At 40.9% G+C, this 23,079-nt stretch overlaps 1 protein-coding gene across 4 annotated transcripts in view; it reads right to left on the bottom strand.

Annotated features, from left to right (window-relative positions):
• The window catches only part of NUDT6 (nudix hydrolase 6), a 52,557-nt gene that overhangs the window by 14,262 nt on the left and 15,216 nt on the right, over positions 1-23,079 (bottom strand). For all 4 annotated transcript variants that reach the window (XM_062199666.1, XM_062199665.1, XM_062199664.1 and 1 more), the window contains one exon: positions 15,485-15,540. Coding sequence is in view for 1 of the 4 variants with exons in the window: in XM_062199664.1 (XP_062055648.1) it covers positions 15,485-15,540 (56 nt within the window). In the remaining 3 variants the exon portion in view is untranslated. The remainder of the gene's footprint in view (positions 1-15,484; positions 15,541-23,079) is intronic.

Genomic DNA, 23,079 nt, shown 5'->3' with positions numbered 1-23,079 from the left:
GCCTGAAGGAGTGGAAAAAGAGAAGGGAATAGAAGGCCTAATTAGTGAAATAATTACAATAAACTTCCCTAACTTGGAGAAAGAAAGGAAAGTACAAATAGAGGAAGCAAATAGAACTCCTAACAGATATCACCAGAGATCTTCACCATGACAGATTTCAGTCAAACTCCACAGTAAAGCATAAAGAAAAGATTCCAAAATGTGCACAAGAGAAATGCGAGATTACCTTCAGAGGATATCCAATTAGACTCACAGCTAACTTCTCATCAGAAACCACACAGGCAAGAGAGAATGGAGAGAATAGCAAGATATAGTCCAAGTTTTAAGTGAAAAAAGGTGTCAACCCAGGCTTTTGTATCCTGAAAAGCTCTCATTTATGAATGAAGGTGAAATAAAGACCTTCTATAACAAACAGAAATTGAAAGAATTTGTCACCATGCGTCCAGCCATACAAAAGATGCTAAAGGATATGCTACATATAGAAACACAGAAAGAAACCCACCATCAAGAAAGAATGTAAAGACAGAAAATCCCCCAAAAGTACAAAAGAAATCCAAAGTAAACAATATGAATATTCACAGAAAAATGGCAGGGCCAAGTTATTACTTATCAATAGTCACACTGAATACAAATAGTCTCAACTCTCCAGTTAAAGAAACAGACTGGCATAATGATTAAAAAACAAGACCCATCTATTTGCTGCCTACAACAAACACATCTCACCAACAAAAATACACGCAGACTGACAGTGAAATGATGAAAAAAAGAGATTCCATGCAAAAGGAAAACAAAGGGGTCAGGTGTAGTCGTCCTAACAGCAGACAAAATAGAATTTAACACAAAAATTGTTAAGAGACAAAGAAGGGACTATGTAATGATGAAGGGTTCAATACAACAGGAAGATGTGACTATAATAAATATATATGCAGCCAATTACTGAGTGCCTGGCTCTTTAAAAGATCTGTTAACAGATCTAAAGGGAGACACAGACTCCAATACAACAGTAATGAGGGACTTCAACATCCCACTTTCATCAATAGATAGATCAACTAACAGATAATCAATAAAGAAACAACAGAGCTAATCGACACGATGGACCAAATGGACCTAATTGATATCGACAGAACTTTTCACCCCACAGTTCCAGGATACACATTCTTCTCAGCAGTGCATGGAACTTTCTCCAGGATAGATCATATTCTAGGCCATAAAGGAAGTCTCAGAAAATTCAAAATAAAAAAATCATATCATGCACCTTCTCTGATCAAAACGGGTTGAAGCACAAAAGCAACAACTCAAGAATCTCAAGAACATATGCAAACACATGGAGACTGAACAACATGCTCCTAAATGAACAGTGGGTCATAAAAGAAATCAAAAGAGAAATTAAAAAATTTCTGGAAATGAATGAAGATGGCAATACCTCATATCAAAACTTATGGGATACAGCAAAAGCAGTGCTAGGAGAGAAGTTTATAGCTATTAGTGCCTACATCAAGAAACTGGAAAGTCACCAAATAAATGAGCTGTCAATACATCTAAGGGTCTAGAAAAAAAGCAACGGCCGGCAACGTGGCTCAACAGGCTAATCCTCCACCTTGCAGCGCCGGCACACCGGGTTCTAGTCCCGGTAGGGGCACCGATCCTGTCCCGGTTGCCCCTCTTCCAGGCCAGCTCTCTGCTGTGGCCAGGGAGTGCAGTGGAGGATGGCCCAAGTGCTTGGGCTCTGCACCCCATGGGAGACCAGGAGAAGCACCTGGCTCCTGCCATCGGAACAGCGCGGTGCGCCGGCCGCAGCGCGCTACCGCGGCGGCCACTGGAGGGTGAACCAACGGCAAAAGGAAGACCTTTCTCTCTGTCTCTCTCTCACTGTCCACTCTGCCTGTCAAAAATTAAAAAAAAAAAAAAACAAAAAAAAGCAACAACCCAAAAACCAAATTTAGGAGGAAAGAAATAATTAAAATTAAGGAAGAAATAAACAAAATTGAAACAAAAAATATAAAAGATCAAAGAAATAAACAGCTGGTTTTTTGAAAAAATAAAATTGATACACCCTTGGCCCAACTAACAAAAAAGAAAAGGGGGGGGGGGGAGGAGACTAAAATCAATAAAATCAGAGATGAAAAAGGAATTTTTACAACAGATATCACAGAAGCAAAAAGAATCATCAGGAATTACTACAAAGAGCTGTAGGCTAAAAACCTAGAAGACATGGATAGATTCTTGGACACATACAACCTACCTAAATTGACACATGAAAACACAGAACACCTAAGCAGACCAATAACCAAGATGGAGAATGAATCAGTAATAACCCTTCTAACAGAGAAAAGCCCAGGTCCAGACAGCTTCACTGAAGAATTCTACCAAACATTTAAAGAACTAATTCACATTCTTCTCAAGCTATTGAAAACAAGTGAAAGAATCCTCCCAAACACCTATGAAGCCTACATCACCTTAATTCCTAAGCCACAAAAAGAGATGACAGAGAAACAGAACTATAGACCAATAATTCTGATGAACATAGATGCAAAAATCCTCAACAAAACACTAGCCAATCGATTCCAACAACACATCGGAAACAACATTCACCTGGAGCAAGTGGGATTTATTCCTGGTAGGCAGAGATGGTTCAACATCTGAAAATCAATAAATGTGATAAATCACATTAACAAGCTAACAACCAAAAACCATATGATTATCTCAATAGATGCACAGAAAGCATTTGACAAAATTCAACACCCTTTTATGATGATGAAAACCTCACGCAAACTGGGTATAGAAGGAACATTCCTCAACATAATCAAAGCAATTTATAAGAAATCCACAGCCAGCCTCCTAATGAATTGGGGAAAATTGGAGGCATTCCCATTAAGATCCGGAACCAGGGGCCGGCGCCGTGCCTCACTTGGTTAATCCTCCGCCTACGGCACCAGCATCCCATATGGGCACCGGGTTCTAGACCCGGTTACTCCTCTTCCACTCCAGCTCTCTGCTGTGGCCCAGGAAGGCAGTGGAGGAAGGCCCAAGTGCTTGGGCCCCTTCACCTGCATGGGAGACCAGGATGAAGCACCTGGCTCCTGGCTTCGGATCGGTGTAGCTCCAGCTGTAGCGGCCATTTTGGGAGTGAACCAATGGAAGGAAAACCTTTCTCTGTCTCTCTCACTGTCTAACTCTACCTGTCAAAAAAAAAAAAAAATAAATAAATAAATCCAGAACCAGACAAGGATGGTCACTCTTGGGGTCTGGCAATGTGGTGTAGTAGGTAAAGCCGCTTCCAGCCGTGCTGGCATCCCATATGGGGGCGAGTTTGAGTCCTGGCTGCTCCACTTTTGATCCATCTCTCTACTATAGTCTGGGAAATCAGTAGAATATTGCCTAAGTCTTTGGGACCCTGCACCCACGTGGGAGATCTGGAAGAAGCTGCTGGCTCCTACCTTTGAATTGGCCAAGGTCTGGCCACTGCAGCCATTAGGGAGTGAACCAGCAGATGGAACACCTCTCTTGCTCTGCCTCTGCCTCTCTGTAACTCTGCCTTTCAAATAAATAGACATTAAGTCAAAACAAAAAAACCAAAACCAAACCAAAAACAAAAATAGCACAACTACTATTTAATATAGTCCTAGAAGTTTTAGCCAGAGCCATCAGGCAATAAAAAGAAATCAAAAGGTACAAATAGGGAAAGAAGAAATCAAACTATCCCTATTTGCTGATGACATGATTCTCTATTTAGGGAACCCAAAAGACTCCACAGCAAGACTAATGGAACTCATAAAAGAGTTTGGTAAAGTAGCAGGACATAAAATCAATACACAAAGATCAATAGCCTTTGTATGCACACACATTGCCATAGCTGAAAAAGAACTTGTAAAATCAATCCCATTCACAATAGCTATAAAAAATTTAAATAACCTTGGAATAAATTTAACCAAGGATATCAAAGATCTCTATGATGAAAAGTACAAAACACTAAAGAAAGTAATATAAGAAGATATAAAAAAAAAAGTGGAAAAATCTTTCATGTTCATGTATTGGAAGAATCAACATCTTCAAAATGTCTTATCCAAAAGCAATTTATAGATTCAATGCGATACCAACCAAAATACCAAGAACATTCTTCTCAGATCTAGAAAAAATGCTAAAATTCATATGCAAACACAAGAGACCCCGAATAGCTAAAGCAATCTTAAACAACAAAAACAAAGCTGGAGGCATCACAATAGCAGACCTCAAGACATACTGCAGAGAAGATGTAATCAAAACAGTTGGTACTGGCAGAAAAACAAAGATGTAGACCAATGGAGCAGAATAGAAACTCCACAAATAAACCCACGCATCTACAACCAACTTATATTTGACAAAGGAGCAAAAATCAAGCCCTATATACAAGATAGTCTCTTCAACAAATGATGCCAGGAAAACTGGATCTCCACATGCAGAAGTATGGAACAAGACCCCTACCTCACACCTTACACAAAAATCCACTCAAAATGAATCAGAGACCTAAATCTATGACATGATACCATCAAATTACTAGACAACATTGGGAAACCCTAGAAGACATTGCCATAGGGAAAGACTTCTTGGAAAAGACGCCAGAAGCACAGGCAATCAAAGCCAAAATTAACAAGTGAGATTACATCAAACTGAAAAACTTCTGCACTGCAAAAGAAACACTTAGCAAGTGAAGAGACAACTGACAGAATGGGAGAAAGTATTTGCAAACAATGCAAGTGACAAAGGATTAACTTCTAGAATCTATAAAGAGCTCAAGAAACTGAACAACAACAAAGCAAACAACACAACTAAGAAATGGCAAAGGACCTGAACAGACATTTTTCAAGAGAGGACATTAAAATAGCCAACAGACACATGAAAAAATGTTTAAGATCACTAGCCATCAGGGAAATGTAAATCAAAACCACAATGAGGTTTCACCTTACCCCTGTTAGAATGGCTCTCATACAGAAATCAACAAACAACAAATGCTGGTGAGGATGTAGGGAGAAGGGAACCTTAATTCACTTTTGGTGGGACTGTAAACTGGAACAGCCACTGTGGAAGACAGCATGGAGATACCTCAAAAAGCTGAATACAGACCTCCATATGACCCAGCCATCCTACCCCTGGGAATTTATCCAAAGGTAATGAAATCTGCATATGAGGGAATTATCTGTACTCCAGTGTTCATTTCAGTTGAATTTACAATAGCTAAGAAATGGAATCAACCCAGATGTCCATCAACTGAAGACGGGATAAAGAAATTATCGTACATATAAACACTATGTAATACTACACAGTGATTAAAAAAAAATGAAATCCTCTCAATTGCAACAAAATGGATACAACTTGAAATTATTATACTTAGTGAAGTAACCTAGTCACAAAAAGACAAATATCATATGGTGTCTCTGATTTGTGGTAACTAATAGAATACTTAAAATGTAATATATAGGAGGGAAACTGACACTTTGATATCTGACGATTTTGAACAGCCCTTGCCTTAACTGTTGGGAAACAATGTTTTTCTTGTTTGTTTTTTGTTATTTACTTCTTTTTTTTCTTCATTCTAATTGGTGAACTCTACTTCATGTAGGGTTAATCTTTTGAGTACAAAAATTAACTGAAAATTTATCTCTGTAAAAAATAAAATGGGAAAGGAAGAGGGAAGAGGAAGAAAGGCGGGAGTATGGTTGGGAGGGAGGTGGAGGGAAAGAAGCATCATGTTCCCAAATCTGTATATATTAAATGCATGATGTTGTATTCATTAAACAAATTTAAAAAAATCTTTAAAAATATTTTTAGAAATTCAACCAAATGAGTAGTTCTCAAAAATTCATGGAAAATATGTACTGTGAAAAAGGTATGCATGTGTTTCTTAAGTTTTTGCAGCAAAAGAAACTTATCTTTCTATTCCATTGTGTGAACTTTTTGAAATCTCCTTGTCCTTATTTATTTGTTTAGTCATTAGGGCTTGGATCTTCCTTTCTTTCTTCACTACCTTGGAAACCACTAACAAACATTCCAGAAAACACCAGAAATCATTTTTTTGAAACTAAAATGACCAAAATTTAGAGAACACTGAACACAACCATGTTTAATACAGAACTGTAAACATTTTGGTGGTTTTTAACTGGAGTTCAGACAAATTTAATAAACAGAGTTTTGACTATTTCTTTGTTTTAAAAATATAGCTCGATTTAGTTTTTTCCTTTTCAATCAGTAAAATACAGATTATTCTGAGAGTTTGATTTTTGCATGCTGAACTTATTACGTCATTTGTCTTGGCAGTGTTTATATGGAAAAAAAAAAAAACACCCTCAAACTTCAAACTGTCTAGGTTGAGAGTGAGACAGTTCAGCCACAGCTGCCTGGAAGCTCCTTTTTTATTTTTTCAGACTGCAATACAATTTTTTAATATCATTAGACCTAGGTTTTTTTTCTATGAATTTCTATGTTTTAATAAATAATTAGATAAGTAGATTATTATTTGGTAGATTAACGCATGCTGAAAGATTGCCTGGAGTTGGACAATCACATTACCTGGCTGTCTTTTAGTCCCTGTTGAAGTCCTTAATAAAGTTTGACAAAGTTCCAAAACCTGGTGTGCTGTTCTACAAATCTGTATAGTTCCCCTTTTCTTTCTTTTCTTAGACCAGATAACATCTGTATGTAATTGTACATATATAATATATATAAATCTTATGCATGTGTAAGATATATGAAATAATAGTACTGCATGCAGCATTTTGTTTGATCACCTAGTCTTAACTCCTAAATTTTATCAATGGGCAAAGTTAGGTCCTGAGAGGCTCAGAGATTTCCAAAAATCAAACAGCTACTTCGAGTAACAGACAAACCTGAGGAACCCAGCTCTCCTAATCCAGTTTTGACTCCACAACTTCTTTTGTTACTTGAATCAGGAGAAGAGTAAATGAATGCTGGGGACAGTACTTTAATGTAAAGACAAGACAGATAGCTGGGCCAGCGCTGTGGTGTAGTAGGTTAAGCCTCAGCTTATGGCACCAGCATCCCATACTGGTGCCAGTTCATGTCTCAGCCTCTCCATCTCTCATCTACCTTCCTGCTAATGGCCTGGGACAGCAGTGGGAGATAGCCCAAGTGCTTGGGCCCCTGCACCCATGTGGGAGACTTGGAAAAAGCTCCTGGCTCCTGCCTTCAGATTGACCCAGCTCTGGCTGTTGCAACTACTTGGAGAGTGAACCAGAGATGGAAAACATCTCTCTGTCTCTAACTCTGCCTCTCAAATAAATTTTTATTTTTTTTTTAAAAAGATAGCTATAAGGACATACTTAAAAGAAAATAAAACTTTTATAGCATCTCTTTACAAGTAACTTCTACGTACTGAGTATTTTTTCAAATTTACCAAAAGAAATTAACCAATTTTTTTTTTTTTTTGACAGGCAGAGTAGACAGTGAGAGAGAGAGAGACAGGGAGAAAGGTCTTCCTTTACCGTTGGTTCACCCTCCAATGGCCGCTGCGGCTGGCGCGCTGCAGCCGGCGCACAATGCTGATCTGAAGGTAGGAGCCAGGTGCTTCTCCTGGTCTCACATGCAGGTACAGGGCCCAAACACTTGGGCCATCCTCCACTGCACTCCCTGGCCACAGCAGAGAGCTGGCCTGGAAGAGGGGCAACCGGGACAGAATCCGGCGCCCCGACCGGGACTAGAACCCGGTGTGCCGGCACCGCAGGCAGAGGATTAGCCTATTGAGCCGCGGTGCCAGCCGAAATTAACCAATTTTTAAAATGATTTAAAAATAAGTTTTTTATGGGGCCAGCGCTTTGGCATAGCAGGTAAAGCCGCCCCCTGCAGTGCCGGTATCCCATGTGGGTGCCAGTTCGTGTCTTGGCTGCTCTTCTTCCAATCCAGCTCTCTGCCATGGCCTGGGAAAGTGGTAGAAGATGGCCTAAGTCTTTAGGTTACTGCACCCCTGTGTGAGACCCAGAAGAAGTTCCTGGCTCCTGGCTTACAGCCATCTGGGGAATGAACCAGCAGATGGAAGACTTCTCTCTCTCTTTCTTTCTCTGTCTCTCTGTAACTCTGCTTTTCAAATAAATAAACCTTTAAAAAGATAAAATAATTTTTATCATTTTTAAGTAATTTTATCTCAGAAGCACAAGGGGAGGAGTAGAGAGAAGGTTTCATCCATTTATTCATTCCCAAATGCCATCAACAGCAAGACCAAAGCTGGGAGCTGGAAACTCAACCCAGATCTCTCATATGGGTGTCAGAGACTCAACTACTTGAGCCATTACCTGCTGCCAAGCAGAGTCTGCATTAATAAGAAGTTAGGATCAGCAGCAGAGATATAACTCAAATCCAGGCATTCTGATATGGGATTCAGGCAGCCCAACATGATCACCAGGCCAAACACTTGCCCCCAAATTAACTAATTTATGTTAATTATATATGTGGTATTCGTGGATAATATTTGGGCCTATCTTCTGTTGTATTAGAGTTACAGTATCTACTTTTAGCCTAAACTAACTTAATTGAACAAAATCCTAAATAAGTTTTCTCTAAGAGTCAAAGCGATCACACAAACAAGACTAGTGTCTGCTAATACTAACTGATAGAATCAAAAAGGGAGAGAACGATCCAGCATAGGAAGCGGGATACACAGCAGACTCATAGAATGGCAGATGTCCTATTTTTAAATAACACTCTGGCCTCAGAATCAGCCCTTAAGGCATTTGCATCTGGCTGAAGAGCCCATGAGAGTATTTTAGGCATGGAAAGCCAAGGCACTCTGGAAAAAAAAAAAAAAAAGAAGACCTAAATGAAAGGTCTCTGCGAGTGAGATCCCAGTGGAAAGAAAGGGCCATCAAAGGAGGAGGTACCTTTCTCTGAAGAGAGGAGAGAACTTCCACTTTGACTATGACCCTGTCGGAATAAGATCGAAGTCAGTGAACTCAAAAGGCTTCCATAGCCTTGGCAACTCATGACTAGAGCCTAGGGAGATTACTGACGCCATAAGCAAGAGTGTCAAATTGTTAAGTCAACAACAGGAGTCACTGTGTACTTACTTCTCATGTGGGATCTGTCCTTAATGTGTTGTCCAATGTGAACTAATGCTATAACTAGTACTGAAACAGTATTTTACACTTTGTGCTTCTGTGTGGGTGCAAACTGATGAAATCTTTACTTAATATATACTAAATCGATCTTCTGTATATAAAGAGAATTGAAAATGAATCTTGATGTGAATGGAATGGGAGAGGGAGCAGGAGGTGGGAGGGGTGTGAGTGGGAGGGAAATTATGGCGGGGGGAAGCTATTGTAATCCATAAACTGTACTTTGGAAATTTATATTTACTAAATAAAAAAAATTCATGGAAAATGGAAAAAAAGTTCTCTCTGATCTTGAATCGTTTATTAATTATATGCAGTGCCACTTGGCCTTACCGTAGTAAGACCTGAATGAAAAATATAAATAAAACAATTACTACAAGAAGCTTTTCTTTTGTAGGCTATCATAGGATGAGATAGGGGTCATCTAGTGTCTTTCACAATTTCCCATATATAGGAAAATCATTCTATGTTTTGGAAATCTGTTCTTATTGCTTGAAATCAGTGTGGAAAACTGGGGATTATGACTCCTACATGAAATGAATCCTTTATGACTTTGTAGACTTTGCTCAGTCTTTCTCTATCTTTCTAGATTGTAGAATTTGAAGTCAGAATGGCTAGATTAGAATCTTCCAATACAGTATCTGTGTAATTTGGGGAACATTAATTAGCCTGTTTGTGCCTCAGTTTCTTCATCTTTAAAATGGGCATAATAATCGTAATGGGTTGTTGTAAAGATATAAATTAGCTACTTCATGTGAAGTGCTTGTATCTTCAAATAAACACATGCAGTGAATACAGAATACATATTGTACACACACTGACACACAGACACATACACACACATAATAGGTAAGTAAAACAGGAATAGGAGATCAGAAGTAATTGGAGAGGGCAGCACTGTAGCACAGGAGGGGAAGCCATTGCTTGTAATGCCTGCATCTGTATGGGAATGCAACTGTTCTGCTTATGATTCAGCTTCCTGAAAATCTGCCTGGGAAGGCAGCAGGAGAGAGTCCAAGTACTTGAGTCCCTACCACCTACACAGGAGACCTGGAGTGAGTTCTGGGCTCCTGGCTTCTGCTTGGCCCAGACCCAGCTGTTGTGGGGACTTGGGGAGTAAACCTGAGGATGGAAGATCTGTCTCTCTCTCTCTCTCCCTACTCTGTTACTGTCTTTCAAATACATAAATAAATGAATAAAAGAATCTTAGAAAAATCTTTTTTTTTTAAAGAAGTTATTGGAGTCAAAGAGGGCAGAGGAGGATGAGTTTTGCAGAATCCTAAAATCAAAGTAGCTATGCTGCAATCTAGCATTCCTTGGCTAGTAAAGGGCAGATGATACTGATAACAGATTAGCTTTCAATTGTTCATAAGTATACACAGAAATAAAAAAATAAGAACATAAATGAATCAGAGAGATTATTACATATATAGAACTACATTTTTCTTTAAATCATACATTTGGGGCCAAAATGGAGTATGCTTACATACTTCATTTCCTTACAAGAGATAATTAAATACTAGGAAGAAGAGAACACTTTCTCCCTCGCACTATAAAATATGAACTTCAGTTACCAAGTGAGACATTTTGCCTAAAACTGAAGTTCAACATGTTCTAAAATAATCAAGTTCAAAGTTTCTACTAAGAGACACATATTATTCACATGGCCCCTGAATTGCACCAGACAAGAAAGCTCTCTGGCTGTTTAACTTTCTTTCCTGATATGATGTCAGCAGTTCCTACTTCCAAATAATTTATTTCAAATAATGGCAAACTGAGTCCTATCTAGACATGGAAAGAATGCAGACCTATGATCTCACTGCTATTTTTATATCTGAACTCTATTAATCTCTTTGGCTTATGAAAAGGAACTGGTGTGTTACCCCCTCTATTTTTCAACTGTTTTGTTTCTCATTGTCAACTATTTATCAGATGATGCCTAAAATTAACCTTTCCTCTGTTTTAAGAGCACAGTGCTCATTTCTCTGCTTCATGTAATGTTTGCTATGCACTCATTTTTGCCAGGGTGGCGCCATGCTGTATCACTGCATGACTCCACAGGGCATAGTTCCATGGCTGGAACTGCAGTCAGGCAGAAATCATGGGAAGCCCCTTGCTAAGCTACTTAGAGAGCCCAAGGGGGCTAGGCAGCCCTAGACCCAGTAACACACTGGTATCTTTATTGTAACCAGTCTTGTGGATGAAGGCCACTGTTGAGAGCTTTATTTAGGGGTCATGATGGTACAAGTTTTTACAAACAAATTCATTACTTAATATGCTTCATCTCACATCTCTTTTTGGTACCATAGAGAACCTTGGAATTGGCCCACAGCAACTATTCTGGCTCTCAATACTTTTTCAGGAGGAATGAGAATATGTGGGTAACTCCCTTAAATACCCTTTTTCAACCCAACTAATAAGCCCTCAAATGACAGTATTATTCTAGCTGCCATGCCCAGCTCAGTATACTAAATAACTTTAAACTTTTTTTTTTTTTAATTAACTGAGTAACTTACTGTCATCAGTTTCTAGAGGCATCTGTCCCTTCCTTTGCTTATACCACCACCTTCATGCAAGCCTCATCTCACATGTTAATTACTACAGCAATCACCTGACTGGCCTCTCAGGCTATATCTGTTTGGCGCCTCCCTCCCCTTTGGCTTGATGATTAACAAACCACTATTTGATTAACACACATTTCTTTACTGAATACAAAAGAAATATTAGGCGGGTGAGCATTTGGCCTAGTGGGTAAGATGCCCACTTCTCCTACTGGAGTGTTTGAGTTTAAGTACCAGCTTCACTGCTGATTCCAGCTTCCTGCTACTGCACAGGAAGGCAGCAGCTGATGGCTTAAGGACTTGGGTCCCTGCCATCCATGCAAGATACCTGGATTAAATTACTGGCTTCTGGCTCTGGCCTGGCCCAGCACCAGATGTTGCAGTCATTTGAGGAGTGAACCAGCAGATGGAAGGCTTCTCTTTCTGCCTGTCACTGTCTCAAATAAATAAAAATTAAAAATCATGTTATGCCCAAAATAAGCCTCAGGAACCCTTTCTACAGAAAGAATATACAGATCAGCCTCTCTTAAGCATACACAACAGTCATAGTCAATGTCAATTATCTTTAAAATTGATTTGCTAGTTCTAATGGATAAAACTTTTCTTTTTAAAGAAGACTTATTGGGGCCAGAGCTGTGGTGTAGCAGGTAAAGCCACTGCAAGCAGTGCTGGCATCCCATATGGGTGCCGATTCCAGTCCTGGCTGTTCCACTTCCAATCCAGCTCTCTGCTATGGCCTGGGAAAACCACAGAAGATAGCCCAAGCCTTTGGGCCCCCGCATCTGTGTGGGGGACCTGGAAGAAGTTCCTGGCTCCTAACTTCAGATCAGCACAGCTCTGGCCAATTGTGGCGAATTGAGAAGTGAACCAGTGGATGGAAGACCTCTCTCTGCCTCTCCTTCTCTGTGTAACTGACTTTCAAATAAATAAATAAATCTTAAAGAAATGGCAACTTTAAAGAAATTAAAAAATATATAAAGACTTATTTTGATGAGCTGGATTGGCTCGGCTCTGGATGTGGCCATTTGGGGAGTGAATCAGTGGATAGAAGACCTCACTGTCTCTCCTTCTTTCTCTCTGGAACTCTCTTAATAAATCTTTTTTTTTTTAAAGGCAGAGTGAGAAAGAGAAAGATAAGTCTTTCATCTGCTGGTTAACTCTCTAAATGGCCATAATGGCCGGCGCTGGGCCAATCTGAAACCAGGAGCTAGAAGCTTCATCTGGGTCTCCCAGGTGGGTGCAGGGGTCCAAGTAATTGGGCCATTTTCTACTGCTTTCCCAGGGACATTAGCAGGGAGCTGGATCGAAAGTGGAGCACCCAGGACTTGAATCAGCACCCACATGGGACTCCAGCACCACAGGTGGTGGCTTTACCTGCGTTGTTACAGTGCTGATCCCTGGATAAACCTTTCATAAGCTATATTCAATAAAACTTTTAGAAGTTACATTTAGGGCTGGTGCTGTGCCGTACCAGGTTGAGCTGCTGCCTGTGGTGCAGGTGTACCACATGGGCGCCAGTTCGAGACCCAGCGGCTCCATTTCCAATCCAGCTCTCTGCTATGGCCTGAGAAAGCAGTGGAGGATGGCCCAGGTCCTTGGGCCCCTGCACCCACATGGTAGGCCTGGAAGATGCTCCTGGCTCCTGGCTTCAGATTGTCGCAGCTCCAGCCATTGCAGGCAATTGGGGAGTGAACCAGCAGATGGAGGACCTCTCTTTCTCTCTGCCTCTCCTTCTCTCTCTGGTTACTCTTTCAAATAAATAAATCTTTTTAAAAAAGTTACATTTAATAACATAGCCATATAGAAAGCAAAATATTAGATAATTATGATAAATGCTGGAAATATATATGCATGTGTAAGCCTATAGCTGAGCTGGTGGCAAAACAGGACTCTGCGTCTAGTCCTGTCTTAGCTCTTTCTGTAAATAAGATATTTTCACTTATTAACTGAATTTTATTACCAGAAAATAAGCAGCTCTTCTGTGCCTTTTTGTTGTTACACAAATAAAAGAATACAAATACTGTGGGGTTGGTGCTGTGGTGTAGTAGGTCAAGCATCCGCCTGCTGCACCAGCAACCCATATGGGCAGCAGTTCGAGTCCTGGCTGCTCCATTTCTGATCCAGCTCCCTACTGATGGCCTGGGAAAGCAGTAGAAGATAGCCCAAGTGTTTGGGCCCCTGTACCCATGCAGGGGACCTGCAAGAAGCTCCTGGCTCCTGATTAGCCCAGCTCTGGCTGTTGTGGCCATTTGGGGAGTGAACCAGTGGATAGAAGACCTCTCTCTCTTCCCCTCTTTCTTTAAGTCTCTCACTAAAATAAATGAATCTTAAAAACTAAAAAGAAATCAGAAAACAAATACTATGCACATCATTCTCTTGTGTATCACTACAATTATAAATTATATTTAAATGCTTATTCACAAAGCGAGGCACAACATAACCTTAGGTATTCCATAAATTTCCACTAATAAAAAACTTAGTTTGAGTCAGCGTCCTGTCTTAACTGTAACCTCAAAAGTTACTTATATCTATAAAAATGTTTTTTGATGGCAATTCTGAGAAATGTACACTGCTTTCAGCTATTCTTACATAAAAATTAATTTAAACTTTGAAAACACACATGATGAGGAAAAATGTTTCGCTCCGTCTACCAACAGTCACTGAAGTTTCCGATCATTATGGATACAATTATTCTCTTTTCATTGTCACTTGTAACTCCCAAATATGAAAGTATCCTTAATCAGCATGGTTCTCTGAAAAATTTTCGTTGCTTCTAGTTGCCTACACTCCTTATTTTGATACCCAAGGCTCTTCATATTCTGTTTGCAATCCAGCTCTTGGTTCACGTACTGTACCACTCCTCATAGCTCTGGCCACAATGAACTTCTTACCGCTATTTCTATGCTATGGCAGTCCCTTTCTAACTGCTGTGCCTCCATACATGCAATTCTAATTTTCTCAGTATGCTTTTTGGCTTTTCCTATTTATTCTTCCAGATACAGTTTACTTATTTATTTATTTTTTATTACACAGGCAGAGTTAGACAGTGAGAGAGACAGATAGAGAAAGGTCTTCCTTCCGTTGGTTCACCCCCTCAAATGGCCATACGGCCGGCGCGCTGCACCGATCCGAAGCCAGAAGCCAGGTGCTTCCTCCTGGTCTCCCATGCGGGTGCAGGGCCCAAGCACTTGGGCCATCCTCCACTGCACTCCCGGGCCACAGCAGAGAGCTGGACTGGAAGAGGAGCAACCAGGACAGAATCCGGTGCCCCAACTGGTACTGGAACCCGGGGTGCTGGCGCTGCAGGCAGAGGATTAGCCAAGTGAGCCACGGCACCAGCCCCATTCCAGATGCAGTTTTAAATATCACCTCCTTTGAAAAGTCTTTTGGGTTGCTAAAGGCAAAGTTACTATATGACTGTTTTTCCAAATACATAGTAAGTATAGGACACCAAGGATATTGTCTTATTAATCTTATAAATTCTCCACATCTGGCACAGGGTAGCGACTCAATGATGCTAGATGAATGGAAGAATATCTTGACAATGTGTTTGAGACAGAGCTGTCATCTCAGTTAAATACAGTAACTTAAAATTTTCCTGTAATCATGAAGTAATAGATTGTAAACAGAGAGTATTATTTTGACATTTTCCAGGCCTGCATAAGTACTTTTGGGTTCAAATAAATAGCTCAATGTTCCACAACTCCTTAAAAATGAGTTTTTAAAAATCTTTCTAAAATTCCATAGACTCAATGTTTCTAAATTTCATTTTTTTTCTGGACATAACTGAATATTTGGAAAGCAATTTATAAAGCAGAAATAACTTACTTTATTTCGATCCTGTACAACCAATATTCTCCTAGTATTTTCATCAAAAACAGCTCCTGTTGGGGGAAATAAATAAGAGAATTGAGAAATATTAATTTCATCCATTATCTTTGATTCCACCCATAGTCTTAATTATACCATGCTGGAAAACATCTTTCAATTGCCGCCTCATCTATGAAGACTTGTGAAACCCCACCAGCAAGGAAGTGATCACTCAGCTGTCCAGATTCTTTTTACAACATGGAGTCCAGTCACAGTTCTAGCATGTGCTAACTTGTGGTAAAATCATCTGCATAAATCACATCTCTAGATTGTCTATTCCTAATGATACTGTTAAATTAATGTTTCTGTCCTCTTACATCATTTCTCTCAGTGTTCAGACAACTTTAAGTTCTTTTCATAATCCATTTGTGAAGTATTACAAAATACAGACTGGGTAGCTTACAAACAGCACACTTTGATTTTTCACAGTGCTAGATGGTGGGAGGCCACGATCAATGTGCCAGAAGACCCCGTGTCCGGGGAGAGCCTGTTCCTCACTGACAGCACCATCCAGCTGTGTCCGTTTGGAAAGGAAAGGGCAAACAAGCTCCCTTGGCCTCTTTTATAAGAGTGCTGACCCCATTCAGGAGGGCTCTGTCCTCACAACATAGTTGCCTCTCAAGAGCTCCACCTTTTAATGTCATCATGATGGGAATTGGGTTTCAACTGGGGAGAGGGGGACACAAACCTTTAGACCACAACAGCGTTTAAAAATATTTATTCAATAAGCAAATATGACTTCTTCATTCTTCATCACTGCACAGAACACAGGCTGTATCCTTAACAATACAAATCCTTAATTCTCTCTCAATTCAGTTGAAGACTCTTAAGCAGATTAAATCTCTTAACTCACATGTATACAACCTATAAGCAGACTGCTCTGGAAGACTTCTTTATTTTGTTATGTTTTAAGTTCTTGTTCATTTCTTTCATTTATTCATACACATTGCTCAGCAAACTATGGATTCTGATGGATGTTAGAATTCCATAATAAATAAGATATTCTCTTTCATTTTAGTATTTGTCTTTGATAATTCTGGATAAAAATACAAATGACACTTTAATCACTTGTATTAGGTTTCTTTAAATGGAATAACGTAGCTATATTTGTATTTATTTTATGGGGGAAGTTTTTTTAAAAATATTTATTTACTTGAAAGGCAGAGTTACATAGAGAGGAGAGACAGAGACAAAGAGAGATATATCTTCCATGTATTGGTTCATTCCTGAAATGGCTGCAGGGGTCAAGGCTAGGTCAGGTCGAAGCCAGGAGCTTTATCCAGGTTTCTCACATGGGTGCAGAGGCCTAAGCTCTTGGGCCATGTTCTGCTGCTTTTCCAGGTACATTAGCAGGTAGCTGGACTGGAAGTAGAGCAGCCAAGACATGAACTAGTGTCCATACAGGATGCAGGCGTTGCAGGCAGCAGCTTAACCCTCTATGCTACAATACTGGCCCTAGAAGATATTTCTAAAAGATATTTTCTAGGAGCCAAGGTTGTGGCCCAGTGGGTTGGGTTTCTGCCTGGGACACGGGAATCCCATATGGGCACTGGTTCAATTCCTGGCTGCTCTACTTCTAATCCAGCTCCCTACTAATGTGTCTGGGAAAGCAATAGAATAGCAAGTGCTTGGGCCCCTGCACCCTCATGGGACACTGGGATGAAGTTCCTGGCTTCTGGCTTTTGCCTGACCCAGGCTTTGCTGTAGTGGCCACTTGGGGAGGGAATCAGCAGATGCAAGATTTCTTTCTGTCACTTCTGACTTTCAAATAAATAAATCTTAAAAAAAGATATTTTCTACATATGCATTAACTCTTAATATTGAGTTTCTGTATAAAGTATACCTGAAAGGCAGAGTAACAATGAAGGGAGAGAGAGAAGGGGAAAGAAAAGAGGCATATTAACAGGCAGCTATACTGGAAGCAGAGGAGCTGGGATTCTACCAATGCTCTGATGTGGGCATAACGAGCAGCAGTTTAACTCGCTATGCCACAATGCCCAACCTACATAGGTCCTATATCTATTAACTGAGCCCCTGTTATGTGTCAGGTACTTTTCTAGATGCTAGGGATATTGTGGAAAGCAAAACAAAGAAAACTCGCTGTCCTTGTGGGGCTCACATTCTCCCATGTATGCTTGGAGGAGCGAGGAGCCAAATAAACAAAAACTAATTATACGGAACATCAGAGGGTGATATTATGTACAGAAAAATAGAGAGAGAGGATAGGTTAGTGTAACACAAGGAAAAGTAAATGAAATGGAAATGAAAATAACTACATGTAGCATTTTAAAGGAAGAAGGCAAACCACAGAGATAATATTAACATTAATGTTGACCTCTATTAGAAAATGTTAACTATAATCTAACTGGACCTTATAAGTGACAGAATGCCAAAGAAATGCAAAGGAAATCTGTAAAATTTTAGTAATTTGTGGTTACTCAAATTGATCTTTCTCTAAAGAATTCGCTGTAAACCTGAGCACAGACAAGACCAGCACTGCTAAAGCACACTTTGAGCGACCTCTGGTGGTCACGATATAAAAGTTCAATACGTCCAAGAACTCAAGTATGAAGTAGAGGTAACTATTGCTATTAGTCAAGCACTGGGCTAAGTAGGTAATATTAGGTATTCATCATAAAGTTCCTATGAATATCATGATGAATGCCCAAGTTTACACAGCCTGGCGTAGTGAGACTGCGACTGTCAGGGAAGTGCTCTTCTGGCTGCATGACACTGCCCCTTTGTAACATAACAGCTGCTCTCTCAGAGGGCTACATTTCCACCAGAAGATCTATCCAACCATTCATTCAAGAAATACTCAGCACCTGCTTTGTGCCAGGATCCTGTCCTTAGCCAGAAGATAAAGGAGTGAACAGGACCGATAAAGGAATGTGCCTTCATAGAGTTCAAACTATGTTGTGAAGACTTAGTATGAATGTACTCTCAGAATGTGATGAGTGTTATAAAGAAAAACATCTGGGGAAAGGGACAAAGACTGATGGGAATGGCATATAGGAGGACACTACTTTAAATGGGTTGGGAGCTTTTCTGAGAAAGAGGTATTTGAACAAAACCTTAGCTAAGCCAGTAAAGAACTTGATACAGGAATTCTGATCAAGGAAAGCTCACTGCAGGTAGACTAACCAGTAGGTAAATAGGATCTTAGTCAAACACAAACTTGCTAGGTTGGAAGAACAGTAAAAAAAAAAAAAAAAACATAGTTAACTGTATTACAGTCACATCTACCTTCTGTTGTTTCTAACATCAAATTTAAAAAAAAAAAAAAGATTTATTAGAAGATTCCAAGATGGCAGATTAGGGAATGATATTCTGTGCTAGGCTAGGGATAAACAGTTTAAAAGAAAAAGTGTAGGAAATGCACTCTCAGGGGGAAAATCAGAGAGAAAACCATACTGGAAATTCTACAAAAGGCAGAGGAATGCCATGGACCTGTGTGGAAGGTGCAGACACGTAAAGAACGCACAACTGCAACAGCCCAGACAGAGCAGGCAGCAGTACGGAGGTGGCGGCAAGATCAGATTGCAGCAACCCATGGTGACACAGCTGGAGGAAGAGCATGGCTTGAGTCCAGACTGGAGCCCCAGGGTCTAGTGGTTGCTACTGGTTACCCGTGGACCCAATGGAAATAAAAAGCAGCACGTTCTCACCCCATCCTCCCCACAGTGGTGCCTGCTGCCTGGCTGAGAAAGGGTGGGCGCCATTTTGGCTTTGGTGGCAACTGTGGAAGACTTTGTGCATGTAAACAGCAAAAGGCTGAGACAGGACAGCATTTTTTTTTTTTTTTTTTGACAGGCAGAGTTAGACAGTGAGAGAGAGAGACAGAGAGAAAGGTCTTCCCTCCATTGGTTCACCCCCCAAATGGCTGCTATGGCCGGCGTGCTGTGCAGATCTGGAGCTTCATCCTGGTCTCCCATGCGGGTGCGGGGCCCAAGCACTTGACCATACTCCACTGCCTTCCCAGGCCACAGCAGAGAGCTGGAATGGAAGAGGGGCAACCAGTACAGAATCCGGCACCCCAACCAGGACTAGAACCCAGGGTGCCGGCACCACAGGTGGAGGATTAGCCAAGTGAGCCGCAGTGCCGGCCAGGACAGTATCTTCTTGGCAGTATTGGTGGCAGTGGCAGGGAGAGGACAACATTTGGCCAGTGGCTCTTATATATGCATGTGATCCAGAGATTCTAGTATGACAGGGTGGCTTTAAGTTTAAGATTTTCCCATGATACATAGCCTGCCCGAGTTGTTATAGGTTATCTTGGTTGCTTCAGAGCAAGGACTGTTCCTGTGAGACAAACAAGTTATAGATATCAGTTTGCTCCTCAGGCTGTAACTGGCATATTTCTAGCTTCTGTACTTCTGCTTGTTTGCTGGATAATGGTCAAGGTCACCAAAATGTAGTTTTTAAACCTCTGCCACTGCCACTTGGGGCTGTCTTCTCCGGACTTGCTCTGTGAGAGGGCAGTCGCCACCTGGCTAATAAAGACTCCTAATTTGACCTCAAAAGTCTGGCTCTATTTTTAATCTGTGTACCTTACAACACTAGCAGAGGGAAAAACCCGTAGTCCCCACCAACTCTGAGCCTGCCTGGGAGGACTAACAGGTGGCAGGCTACCCATGTAGGGCTGTGAGGTGCCTCCAGCCTCCCCACATACCACAGATTCCAGGGTTCAAGATGTCTAGGCAAAGCTAGCTCAGGGAACATCTGCCTCTCAGTTGACTGGACAGGTTCGCAGGGCAGAGCCAAACCTCTGTTCTCAGCAACTGTGGGATACTTGTTTGCTGAGACTGTTGGACTCAGTGGCTACATGAGAGGGTACAGAGTATAGCTGGGTCTCTGGGCAATCACTGAGTGTAGCTCCACAGGCTTGAAGCTCCAGGGTTGCCTGGAGTGGTCACTGCAGTGGTAAACATGCTCAGTGTGAGGACTGTGCAGATTATCTGTGCAGTTCATATGGTGGTGAAGATGAGCGTTGAACTCACTGGGAGCTAACACTCAGGCACAACATGGAAGAAGAGGAGGTGAGGGGGTGATCATACCAACAGAGGTAACCATTCTGCCCCACTCTGTCAACAAGAGATTTACCATGATCAACATGGGTGTTGCCCTGGGTACTTGAACCACCCCCAAGTGCCAATCAGAGCTTTCTGGCAACACTCACCACAGACCATTCAGTGAAAGTGCAGACATTCCACTAAGCCACAGAGGTATAGCACAAAGATAAAAGCCATCACAGGAGGGCTGGCGCCACGGCTCACTAGGCTAATCCTCTGCCTGCAGCGCCGGCACCCTGGGTTCTAGTCCCAGTCGGGGCGCCGGTTCTGTCCCGGTTGCTCCTCTTCCAGTCCAGCTCTCTGCTGTGGCCCGAGAGTGCAGTGGAGGATGGCCCAGGTCCTTGAGCCCTGCACCCACATGGGAGACCTGGAGGAAGCACCTGGCTCCTGGCTTCGGATCGGCGCAGCACACTGGCCGCAACACACCAGCAATAGCAGCCACTTGGGGGGGGGTGAACCAATGGAAAAAGGAAGACCTTTTTCTCTCTCTAACTCTGCTTGTCGGGGGAAAAAAAAAAAAAGCCATCACAGGAGAAAACTAGCAGGGAACTCCAAAAATGTCTAAAAATAAAAGCAGAAATGCAAGAAACAAGAATAAGGAAGATGCCATGATACCCCACCACAGGAACACAACAACATTTCAATATTACAATGTGAAGATGAAGAAATTGAGAAAATGCTGGAATTGGAATTCAAAAGATCAATCATAGGATTACTCAAAAGCAATCAGAAGCAAATCCACAAACTAAAGAAAACCATCATGACATGAATGAAAATTTTTCCCAAGAAACTGAGATTTTTAAAAGAAATAAAATTGAAATATTAGAAATGAAAATTCAATATGTAAAATCAAAACTGTGGTGGAAAGCCTTAACAACAGACTCAGTGAAGCAGAAGAAAGAATATATGAGCTAAAAGACATATCTCTAGAATTTTTCACATTCAGACCAAAAAAAAAAAAAAGAGGAAATTAGAAAACTTAAAAAGTGTAGGAGATTTCTGGGATACTATCAAATGACCCAACATATGGGTCTAAGGAGTTCATGAAGGTGTAGAAAGAGAATGGACTAGAAGGCCTGTTTGCTGAAATAATTACAGAAAACTTCCCCAATTTGGAGAAAGGGATATCCAAGTACAGGGAATACACAGAACTCCTAACAGATGTGACCAGAAAAGATCTTCACCACAACGCATTCCAGTCAAACTCTTCACAGTAAAACCTAAAGGAAAGATTCTAAATGTGCACAAGAGATACAACAGATTACTTTCAGAGGATCTCCAATTAGACTCGCAGCTGACTTTTCATCAGAAACTCTACAGGCTAAAAGAGAATGGTGAGATACAGCCCAAATCTTAAATAGATTAAAAACTGTCAACCCAGAATACTGTACACTGCAAAGCTCTTATTATGAATGAAGGTAAAATAAAGACCTTCCATAACAAACAGAAATTGAAAGAATTTGTCACCATGCGTCCAGCATTACAAAAGATGCTTAAGGACGTGCTACACCCAGAAACACACAAACATGCTCATCACTATGAAAGAAGGTGAAGACAGAAAATCTCCCAGTAAAATTACAAAGGATATTCAAAGAAAACAATAGAAATATTTATGGAAAAATGGCAGGATCAGTTTGTTACTTGTCAATAGTCACTCTGAATGTAAATGGCCTCAACTCTCCAGTTAACTCTCCGCTGGAGCCAACTTCGCCTGGACATCCCAGCTGCTGCTGGAGCTGACCTTGGAGCTGGACCGGTCCTCTCTTCGGGCGATCTCTCCAACCCTTCACCTTGCCGTCCATCTTGGAACTTCAAGCCTACTGCCCAGAGTGCCAGTCATCCCAGGACTCCTGCCCATAAGTTGATTGTTCTGAGATCCGTCTCTTAGAGTGGTAACGGAGACTTTGGACTCTGGACTTTGACTTTTTGTGACCATGACATGAACCTTGAGAACACAGCATTCACATTACATCCTTAGCCACGAGGGTATAGACTGGTTATGCTTTTATACTTTGTATGTGTTATACTTATTACTATTGCTGGATATTTCTGGAAGTTGTTTTACTCTCAGATGTGTGTTATGACCTGTGGACTAAAGACATATTTAGTGGTATTGACCTTTAGATGTGTGCAGTGAATATACAGAGTGACACTGAATATTAAATAATTATATTAAAAAGACTATCACGATTCTGTGTGATTCTTCCCTATGCTGCAATACACTGCATTAGCCTTGTTGAGCTATGTGACAAGTGGTGCTTGCAACAACAATTCAACAGAAAGATGTGACTATAATAAATGTATATGCACCCAATTATAGGGCGCCTGGCTATTTAAAGGAAATGTTAATGGATCTAAAGGGAGACATATATTCCTATACAATAGTAATGGGCAACATCAACATACAGATCAACTAACAGAAAATCAAGAGTAAACAACAGAGCTAATCAACACTATGCACCAAATGCACCTGATATCTAT

This window comes from Lepus europaeus, chromosome 8 (genome assembly GCF_033115175.1).
Source record: "Lepus europaeus isolate LE1 chromosome 8, mLepTim1.pri, whole genome shotgun sequence".
In the NCBI taxonomy this organism is placed as follows: domain Eukaryota; kingdom Metazoa; phylum Chordata; class Mammalia; order Lagomorpha; family Leporidae; genus Lepus; species Lepus europaeus.
The sequence above is the reverse complement of the archived record's forward strand: the minus strand, read 5'-3'. Positions and strand labels throughout refer to the sequence as shown.